We start from the raw sequence: 10,923 nt of genomic DNA, 5'->3' as shown, positions 1-10,923 counted from the left end.
TTTTTTTTCAGTACGTGGGCCTCTCACTGTTGTGGCCTCTCCCGTTGCAGAGCACAGGCTCCGGACGCGCAGGCCCAGCGGCCATGGCTCACGGGCCCAGCCGCTCTGCGGCATGTGGGGTCTTCCCGGACCAGGGCACGAACCCATGTCCCCTGCATTGGCAGGCGGACTCTCAACCACTGCACCACCAGGGAAGCCCCTTTAAGAAGAACAGGACTAACTAAATGTCATGTTGAAAGTGGCCCATAAACACCTTTGAAGCCTGGTGGTAAACAAACAAAGCTTTATTATTTTTTTCCTTCATTAAAAAATTGGGGCATTGATAGCAAACTGAGAGCTTGGACCCCTGGGTTCACCCCCATCTTAAGCAAAGTAGCCCCAGAGAAAGATGGCACAGCTGACGCAGATGATGAGGTTGACGTCCAGAAGGGTTTTCACCAAGGGGTTTTCATCCAGGGAAACTATGACAGGGTCTGTTCTGCTCGGCATCTCCTCCTTGCCCTTGTTCTCCACCCCACAGAGCCACAAGATGGCTTTCACCACTTTGGACTGCTTTTTGGTCATGTCACCTAAAAAGAACCCAGCAAATAAGGGTCATAAGGATGGGCTGTGTCTCCCAGGCAAGAGAGAAGAGAGACCAGGTGTGTCCCACGCACTGTGATAAATACTTTATGTTCCTTTTCTGGAAGGTATTCATTAAGACTTTGATTCTGGAAGACTCTTTCTTTAGTTCTAGAAGATTAGTATTTTGAGACTTTTCACCATCTTCAGGTACAGAATTTCAGATGAAAAGATGGAGACTCAGCCTAACGTGAGCAAAGCACACAGCTGGTTAGCAGAGGCAGAGGTGGGTTTAGAACCTGTTCTATGACTTCCTCCCTGTATTGCATCACCTGCCAGGAGGCTGAAGAGAGATGTGCACTCTTGCAGGGAACTCTCTTTCCCCATTCAGAGCTGGGTCTGCAAAATCAGCTGCGGGTGGAGCCAGGCGGGTGGCTTGTGGGAGTCAGGGGAGCTGATTTTCTTATTAAACACATCACCTCTACCAAGAAAGATTCTCTCTCTCATCTTTCTTGAAACACATGGCCTTCTGGATCTATCCTTGAGTTTCCCACGGTAGGATGACATGGGTTCATATCCACAATTATTATTTTTTTAAAAGCCACGTATGATGATTAATGACAACCACAGCCTTGGGGCATGGATACAGTAGGGACTGGTGGGGACTCTGGCTAACTGTATATTCCAGGTCTAAGGAACAGCTGCTTTGCAGCTCCAGACAACTTTTGCCATGCAGACATATGGGCTCCGTGTTGCCAGATATTTCAGTTTTTCAAGAGAAGATGGAAATCTGGAATTTTATGTGAAATCTCACAATTTTTAAATGTTAACTCACATTTTATTAAAAGAGTAGGTGAGCTAAAGCAAAATATGCCTGCAAGCTGCCAGTTTAAAACCAGTAATTTAGAGAATGCCAGCAGTACCCCAGCCTACCACATAGGGTTTTGTGAGGATCAAATGAACCATGTTTTAGTAGGCACTCAACAAACACTGGCTCTAATTTTCCACCTGAGGCATCTGTTGAAAGTTCCTAACCCTTCCAGTGGCCAGAGAGTGAGGGAGGACCAGACCCTGGGAGTCAGGTGATGCTAAAATTCCAAGTGTGCCCATTTTCTGGCTTGTGATTTGGTAGAAAAATTTCCCCTTAATTATATGATGCTTCTTGAGGTTCCTACTGTAACTGAAGAGCGAAGCAACTCACAGCTGTGGTTTTGGGGCATGTTTTCTTGAACAATCTCGAACTGGACGTTGGTTCTGCTGGCCTCTGGTGTCCTGTTCTGAGAGAGGGTAAGAGGCGGGGGAGCTGCTGGTGGCACCTGTTCCTTCTGGACCATGGGGTCATGGCGAGTAAACCAGGTCAAGCGACGGACCTACGGAGCAGAGATGAACCGTGAGATGGGGGTGGAGCAGTGACTTTCATCCCTTTCTCCCACCGCCTTCCAGCCCCAAGCTCAGCCTTCACCCCCGAGTCTCTCCCAGTCTTGCCCTCTCACTCCACCCTCCAGAAAGCTTCAGCTCCCAGCACCCTTCAGAATCAATGGACATTTCCCCCACTCAGTCCCCCATCTTTCTTGGACAGCCCTAATTCTCCAGTGGGGATCTCGCCCTTCCTCATTCTAGTCCCCAGAGCTTAACCCTAGCCCGTGGGTGTGGGGGGAACCCTGTGATCAGCATGCAGCTCATCCATTTCTCTGGCCACGGGGAGTAAGTTGCTTCATGGGTGATCATGTGTCTTGAGCTGACTCCATCAACGGGCATCAGGAACTTCACTGGAAACGCTGGGACAAAAACGCTTATGCTTTTGCTTAATGAGAATAAGAGAGGATGTATCCCTAAAAGCTGCTGGGCCCACAAGGGGCCTGAGAACAGAAGGAGAGGTGAGAGATGAATTCTGATGGTCTTTTCCAGTGTCCTGAAATCAAGTTCTTCCCAAGACCCAGCCCTGGACTTTTCAGCTTTTTGAACAATCAGTCCTCTTCACTGAAGTCAATTGGGTTTTCTGTCACTAGCAGTGAAGGGTCTCAATGGATACAGTGTCAAACCCAAAAGTACCATCTCCTTGGAGGGCGGCTCTGTGAACCAGCTTACGACGGACACAGTGATCAGGGTGACGGAGGACAGAATCATGGAGAAGTAGAGGTAATGGACATCCTTTACCACAGCTGGCCGTTCATCTGGCTGGTCACACAGAGGCTGCACGTAAATGAAGTCCAGAACCAGACGAACCAAGCCTAGGAGGAGGCCCAAGATGAGACCGAAGAAGACACCCTGCGAATCAGAGCAGAGGCCACCTTAGACACAGGCAGGGCTGTGGGGCATCCGGCACAGGCCTCCGGAAACCTCAGCAAGCCCCCTCAAGAGCGTGGCTTTCTAGCGACGGTCACAGCAGGGGTCAGTGATTCGAAAAGGGCTGGAGATACTTATCTGTTTATCTTTTACATAGAATTAATCAATTACATATAATTCCCTGTTAATTCAGCTTCCCTGTTTAAGGACAAAATGCATCAAAATAGAACCCTCATTGCTTTTTTTCAAAAGCCAGCTAACACCCTCCCTGTATCTTCCGCACAGAACTCCTCCTCCCTAATGACACCTGATATCCCCATGTCCCACTCCAGTCCCCTTCTCTCCCATCCGATGGGCTGAAGGGCTGATCCAGGGCTACCTTTTCGTTGGTCCGCTTCCAGAAACATCCCATGATGAAGACCACAGCCACGGGAGGCTGCAGGTAGGAGCTGATGGACTGGATGTAGATGAAGAGTTGGCCGCCCTGGCTGGCCTGGACCACAGGGATCCAGAGGATGGAGACCAATACCAGCAGCAACACAAACACCCTGGTGCCAGATGGAGAGAGACCCCCCTCCATTAGTGTTTTATCTCCCCTGAACACTTCTCTCTCTTTTTTATAGCTTTTCGGAGGTAGAATTTATATGCCATAAGATTCACCCATTATAAGTGTGCAATCCAGTAACTTTTAGTAAATTTATAGAGTGGTGCAACCAACACCACAATCAAGTTTTAGAACTTCCATCACTCCGAAAAGTCCCCCCATGCCCATTTACAACTTATTCTTGTTCCCACCCTAAATAAGCACTTATCTACTTCTGTCTCTCTAGGTTTGCCTTTTCTGGACGTTTCAAGTAAATGGTATCATACAATATGTGGTCTTTTGCAGTTGGCTTCTTTCACTTAGCATGTCTTAGCATGAGGTTCATCACATATCATGTATCAATATTTCATTCCTTTTTATTGTTGAAAAATATTCCATTGAGTGGATACGCCATTGTGTACCATTGTTTATCCTTCACCCATCAGTGGACATTTGGATTGTTTCTACTTTTTGGCTATTGTAAAAAATGCTGCTATGAACATTTGTATACACGTCTTTGTACAGCCAGATGGTTTTATTTCTAGGGATGCAATTGCTGGGTCACATGGTAAGTTTATACTTAGCTTTTTAAGAAAATACCAAACTGCTTTTGAACAGCTGAACCATTTTACTTCACCACATGCAATGCACGAGAGTTCCAACTTCTCTGCCTTCCTGTCTGCCTTTTTGATTATAGCCACTCTAGTGGGTGTGTAGTGGTATCCTGCAGGAACTTTCTAGACCACAATCTTGCTTTTTAGATTATTCTAGATGACAAGTCCTTTGTCAGATATATGGCTTGCAAATATTTTCTCCCAATCTGTGGCTTGTCGTCTCATCTTCTTAATGGTGTCTTTTGAAGCAAAAAAGTTTTGGGTTTTGATGAAGTCTAATTTCTTTTTCTTTTTTTTTTAGTGGATTATGCTTTTGATGTCATACCTCTCCCTAACCCAAGGCTGAGACAGCCCTTAGGTACACCTTCTTGAGGGGCAGAGCCCCAAGATGCTTATTAGCATATATTTTACATAAAATGTACATGCCACTCACTTCGGTCATTTTCATTCCCCCCATTAGATATCAGGACCTTGCACAAGACTTGTTAGAGAAACCTTGCCCCCAAGCCCCAGAACACCCTTCTCCCTTTTACCTGGCTAACTCCTATTCACCCCTCAGGTCCCAGTCCAAGTTGGAGAATTCTCCTCTGACTCCCTAGGTGTCCTGGCTCCTCCATCATAACACTCACTGTGGTTATAACTACCTGTTTACTTATCCTTTTCTTCTTCTAGCTCCACAAAGGCAAAACTGAGTCTTTTCTTTTCACTGCTATACGCCTGGCACCTGGCACATAGTAGGTGCTCACTGAATAGCTCTTGAATGAATGAGCGCCTTACTCATCCACGGAGCCCTGATGTACTTCACCTTTGCCATCAGAGGAGGCTGAGACAGCCTGGAGAAGTCGAAGGCTGGACTTTCCCTCTGGGTGGCTCAGCTTTCTCCTCCCTGGGTTATCTGGACTTTTCACACCCCTGCCTGGCGCCAACCCAGTAAGACTTTACCTGCCCACAATCATGAGCTCCTTCTCAGATGCCCGAGGCCGGAGATGATTCCAGAGGTCCATGGTGAAGATGGTGCTGGCACTGTTAAAGATGGAGGTGAGGGAGGACATGAGCGCCGCCACCATCACAGCCATCATGAGCCCGCGGAGCCCTGGGGGCAGAAGGGAGGTCTTTGGGCCTCAGGCTTTTTCTGCCTTCTCCGCTGACCCCATTTCCCAGGCCCATAGCCAGCTGGTCCCGAGAGGTTCAACTCGGAGGAGGTGGAACTCAGGGGTGGGAGCCAACAGGAGGGACTCAGAGGGGTGGGTGGGGCAGAGACCCCTGCGTAGCCAGGGCCGGAGCTTTATTTGGGGGCTTAGTTCCTCAGCCCAGAGCCCATTCTTTCCCACAGCCCTCCCATCTTGTCCCCCTCCTCAGATTAGAGCCCAAGCCAATGTCCTCCTTTCTGGGTGCCCCAGGGGGACTCAACTGAGGGGTGAAGGGACCATTACCTGTAGGCAGGAGTTCCAGCACAAGTTTGGGATACGCGATGTCAGAGCAGCCGGCGGGGTTGCTACAGACCTTCTGGCAGATTTCTGGGTCTGCACAAGCCACTTGGTCTATGGAGGAAGCAAGCCCAGAGCTAAGCAGACGGACCCTCAGAGGCCCAGGCCCAGCCCAAACACGGCCTGGCGCAGGCCGGCACCAGGAGACAGGGCTACTGTATATAAGTGTACAGTCCAATGAAATAAGAAGGAGCCTAGGCTTGATAATCCATGGCCTTGTTACTTAACCATTCTGGACCTCAGTTGTTGTATCTGCAAAACTGGGACAGTAACAGAACTCTACTTTCTAAGATTATAGTGAGGATTAAATGAAACGATATACATTACACACTCAGCACAGAGTCTGGGGCACAGCAAGTGCTGAATACATTTCAGCTGTACTACTGTAACCCAAAAAAAAGCTGAGACACCTCACGGCCAGTCTCAGCACAGTGCCTGACTTCAGGCTCCCTAAGCCCCCCTAAAGGACACGAGCAATTTACATCTTTACCTAAGTTCATCGGAAGTGCAAAGGAGAACGCCATCACTTGACGCATGGCGAATATTTTAAAAGTTCCTCTTTTCCCCATCTCCTTCTCAACAGTATACATAGTTCAACAGCTGTTCCTCATTTTAGACTCATAAGAACCCAACCAGGCTCTGAATTTCTCTCTCCTCCTCTCTCTCCATTTCTGTATCAATTCTTTTCTCTCCTGAACAGCATTTTGATTTTCTAGTGTAAATCCATCCAGACTTCCTGGCACCTCTAGTTCTTCATCTCTATCATGATGAACACATGCCAAGCTTAGAAGCACAGACCTCCTGCTTGGAAGACAGAAGAAGAGATTTAAAAATTATACGGGTGGCGCTTCCCTGGTGGCGCAGTGGTTGCGAGTCCGCCTGCCGATGCAGGGGACACGGGTTCATGCCCCGGTCCGAGAAGATCCCACATGCCGCGGAGCGGCTGGGCCAGTGAGCCATGACCGCTGAGCCTGTGCATCCGGAGCCTGTGCTCAGAAACGGGAGAGGCCACAACAGTGAGAGGCCCGCGTACCGAAAAAAAAAAAAATTATACGAGTGTGTGGCACAGAGTAGATGCTCGATACATTTTTCTTGGGGAGGGACTAGCTATCTCATTATTAGTGTAATCTTTACAGAGGGGAAGGGACCTGGTTATAATCACCCAGCAAGGTCATGTCGGAGACAGAACAGGTCTCTCAATCCAGTCCAATCTTTCAGAGAAGGAAGGCCAAGAGAGCGTAGGTTGTTTCAGTGGTCTAGCACGTGTGTTTGAATGATAGCTTTCTTGTTGCTTTCTATCTTCCTCATATCTGAGCTGAGCCACACTCCTCACCACCAGCTCAATGCCAACACACCACTTATCCCCACTGGACCACTTATAAATCCTCAAGTCTCTTTGGCCAGCTGCATCTAGGAATAATTCCCATAAATAACCCTCCCTCTGCTCAGTCCAAAGGCTTCTGTCCTTCCTCATTCTGCTGAGTAACACTGCCTTCCATCCCACCTTCTACGGCAAGTGGGAACGACCTCGAGCCACAGTTTAGGGGTGGGCTTGGAGCCCTTCACTGCCCACACCCATCTCCTCCCCCGTTCTGATGCAGTATCAACGTCATGATGATCATGTAGCTGAGGCCTCAAATTCACAAGTGGCTTCAAATAGAGATGTTTGACAGTATCTCCAGATGAGGTGGTATGTCTAGTCTTTATATTTTTATATGTGTTAAAACTGTTAATTTAATAAATGTAAACATTTAAAGTACATCGTAACTTTAAAATCTAATATTGTTGGGGTTTTTTTAATTAAAAATTTTTTTTATTGAAGGATAGTTGTATAGTATAGACGTTTACAATGTTTCAGGTGTACAGCAAAGTGACTCATATATAAAAAGAATATAGTTCCCTGTGCTCTATAGTAGGTCCTTGTTGTTTATTTTATATATAGTAGCATGTATCTGTTAACCTCAAATCCCTAATTTATCCCTCCCCTAATATTATTGATTCTGGTTTGTTTTTTTTTTGCCACACCATGTGGCTTGTGGGATCTTAGTTCCCCAAGCAGGGATCGAACCTGGGACCCCTGCAGTGGAAGCGTGGAGTCTTAACCACTGGACCGCCAGGGAATTCCCGATCCTTCATTTGCTTTTTTAAGATAGCATAATACCTAAGAAATGGAAATCACCCCAGGCCCCTTCATCCATTAGGAAGCCCAAGGACTATCTGGTCTTTGTAAAGTTTCTCCACTCACTGTTATGTCTTGTCAAAGCTGGGACCCTTCCCTCCACTTACATCCACCAATGGGAGAGGAAATGGGTGCTGTGGCCACAATTCATACTACAAGTAACAATTGCTATGGAATAAAAGTAGATGTCTCCAAAACTCTGATTCAGTCTTAGACAAAATTAAGACCGCAGACCAAAAATGATATTTGACAGGAAGTATTGAGAAGAAACAACCTCGTTGAGAAAAATGCTTTTGAGAAGTCAAAGCTCTTGGCTTGTTTATGACTTGTCTGCCGAAGTTTAGGAGGAGATGAGAAAATAGTTATACTCCTGTGGCCAGAACATGGTATGGAGCCTCCCAAGTGGGCTGAAGATCTTGCTTATGTTCAAATCTTGGGGGTTTGGACTCTTGTTGTCCAAAAGCTCCTCTCTTCAAGGGACACCAAGAAGGAGCAAGACTCCCCCTGAAATCATTCATTTAATGACCTAGTTTTTGTTTAACCTTCTAGGAATGCAACCTTCAACCGTGAAACACATGACAGACACAAAGTTTATAAAGCATGTTTAGGGCAGAAAATTGTGTTTGTTCGTTCAGGCTAAAGAATATGTTCATCACAGGGAAACTAGTTGGCTCAGCTAAGTTATAAATGAAACCAACAGCCTTGTGATTGTTAACCCACCATTCACTAATATCAGCTCACCTGTCTTGGGTGAATTAATCAACCATTTCATATATGGAGTGGATTCCCTTGTCAGATCCTATGATGCTTGACATAAAGGATGGGCTCTAACAGAGTCCAGTCCAAACACAGTGCCAAACCTCCTTCTTCCAAATGCCAACATTCATGGAAGTTCACTATGACTCGGATGCTGCGAATAAACACTGTACATATACACCATCTCATGTAATCTTCACAACTCCATGGGGAAGATATTGCCATTATACCTGTTTCAGAGACAAGTAAACTGAGGCCCATAGAGACTAATAACATCCCCAAATCATAAAGCTAGTATCATGGATAGGGTTCAAAACCTTAGCTTATTCCAAAGCTCAGGTGGAGATGATTGGCTTTGTAAACAGGGACATTCCTAGACTCTTGTGTTTCAGTGTTTTGAGGGTTGTTTTGTTTCTTTCTTGGTTTCCACTAGAGTTCCTTTATAAGTGGGCGCTATTTCTTGGATGGACTAAGTGGAAGAGGATGTTGTCCACGTTCAAGAGAGCTCAGGATCAGAGCATCCTTTTAGGCAGCGCTGGACCCATTTGAAGATTCAGCAGGTTGCTGATGGAGCTGAGATGGAGAGAAGAGTGGAAATGGGTAGGAACAGTGGCTTGGCCTCGCACCTGGCCCTTTAGACCAGGGCTTCTCAATCTTCTGCCGGGCACCACCCCCAGAGATTCGGATTCAAAAGGTCTTGGACGGGACCTGAAAGCTTGCATTTTTAACAAGTTCCAAGGCAACCCTGATGCTGCTAGACTGGGAACCACACTTTGAGAAGCTCCAGTCAAGACCTTCAAATGCACCACACCCACCTCACCATCTCCACCCTACCTCACTCTCTTAAATTCCTTTCGCACTGTTGCTAGTACCAAATGCTAGAGTGTTTTGATATCAATTTTCTCTTACTTTTTCACAGAGTACCAGACTCATCTGTTCCGTTATAAACTCCCTAGGGGCATGGAATGTGGCATTATGTTTCACTTAACAACCATTATTGATTGGCTGACGGCTAAGAGTGAGGGTCAGGGTCTTGTTATTGATCATCCTGATACTGATCCAAAGCTTGATGTGATTTCCTGAGAGAGACAGTAGCATGATTAAGAGTCAGGTTTTGGAGGCAGATGCCCCTGGATTTAGATCTTGGCTTACCCAGCACTAGCCAAGTAACTTCCAGCAAGTCCCCTAACCTAGGAGTGATCTAGAGTCCTCTTTTTTCCTTAACAGCTTCATCCAATCCATCATTCATCTGGCTGGCTCCGCTCTAAAAATGTTTCCCTATGCATTTTCCTCACAGCACTTAACACAATCAATGAATAGCTCACTTACGTATTTTTTTTGTCTCCTTCACCACTAAAGCGTAATCCCCCCCAACAGCAGGGATACTGTATGTCTTGTTCCCTTATGCAACCCCAGGCTCTCCTAGAAAAAGGCCTGGCAGATAATTGGCTTTCAAACTATTTGTTGAATCCATGGAAGAATAATAAATGAGTGAATCAATTAATTTCTCTGAGCTTTAATTTCTTCCTTTCTTTTGGCCATGCAGATTGCTGGATCTTAGTTCCCCGACCAGAGATTGAAACCACACCCTCGGCAGTAGAAGTGTGGAGCCCTAACCACTGGACTGCCAGGGAATTCCCTGATTTCCTTATCTATAAATGAAAATAACAATAGTACCTCTCTCATAAGGTCCTTTTGAGGAATTAATGAGATAAAACATGTATAGAATAACAGAAGTGAACACTTCGATAGTGTTTACCATGTGCCAAGAACTGTTTTAAGCCTTAGGAAATATTATCCCCATTTTACAAGTGAGGAAACAGAAGCACTTAACAGAAATTAAGTGATTTATTCAAGGTCACAGGAGCCCAGAAGTGGCAGAGCCAAGGTTCAGGCAAGGCATTTCAGATCAGTGTTCATATTCATAACCGCCACACTCTACTGCAAAGCTCCTCACACGGGGACTGGACCTTAGCACAATAAATGTTGGTTGCTTTAAGCCACTTTCTTAGTTCATATGTCGCCTTGCCCCTTAGCTGTATATTTTCCGTCAAGTCACCATAAAACCAAGATCCCAGTTCTTATCCTCATCTGGGATTTTTCAAGCCTTGTGCCGCTTCCCTGGAAAGAGGACCGATGGCTCTGGGTTTGTCATCCATCGGGGCTGGAGAAGCGCAATCCCAGCATCTGGCACCACGGACGGCTCCCCAGCCTTTCTCTTCCCCACGTCCTTCCACCTAATTCATAGCTCTAAATTATTTTGACAAAACTTCTGGGCTGGGGCTTCCCTGGTGGCGCAGTGGTTGAGAGTCTGCCTGCTAATGCAGGGGACACGGGTTCGAGCCCTGGTCTGGGAAGATCCCACATGCCGCGGAGCAACTAGGCCCGTGAACCGTGGCCGCTGAGCCTGCGCGTCCGGAGCCTGTGCTCCGCAACGGGAGAGGCCACAACAGTGAG

General features: G+C 46.7%; 1 protein-coding gene across 3 annotated transcripts in view; it reads right to left on the bottom strand.

Annotated features, from left to right (window-relative positions):
* Positions 1-265: 265 nt before the first annotated feature.
* The window catches only part of SLC5A11 (solute carrier family 5 member 11), a 43,176-nt gene continuing 32,518 nt past the window's right edge, over positions 266-10,923 (bottom strand). The window contains exons 9-14 of one of the 3 annotated variants that reach the window (XM_007449997.1): positions 5,478-5,585; positions 4,987-5,137; positions 3,227-3,395; positions 2,614-2,829; positions 1,763-1,931; positions 266-569 (exon numbers count right to left, since the gene is read on the bottom strand). In XM_007449997.1, the coding sequence (XP_007450059.1) occupies positions 364-569; positions 1,763-1,931; positions 2,614-2,829; positions 3,227-3,395; positions 4,987-5,137; positions 5,478-5,585 (1,019 nt within the window). In that variant the 3' untranslated portion in view covers positions 266-363. The remainder of the gene's footprint in view (positions 570-1,762; positions 1,932-2,613; positions 2,830-3,226; positions 3,396-4,986; positions 5,138-5,477; positions 5,586-10,923) is intronic. The other 2 variants (XM_007449996.1, XM_007449998.1) reach the window with 2 other exon arrangements.

This window comes from Lipotes vexillifer, unplaced genomic scaffold (assembly GCF_000442215.2).
Source record: "Lipotes vexillifer unplaced genomic scaffold, Lipotes_vexillifer_v1.1 scaffold811, whole genome shotgun sequence".
Classification (NCBI taxonomy): Eukaryota; Metazoa; Chordata; class Mammalia; order Artiodactyla; family Lipotidae; genus Lipotes; species Lipotes vexillifer.
This window is presented reverse-complemented; position numbering and strand designations above follow the sequence as displayed.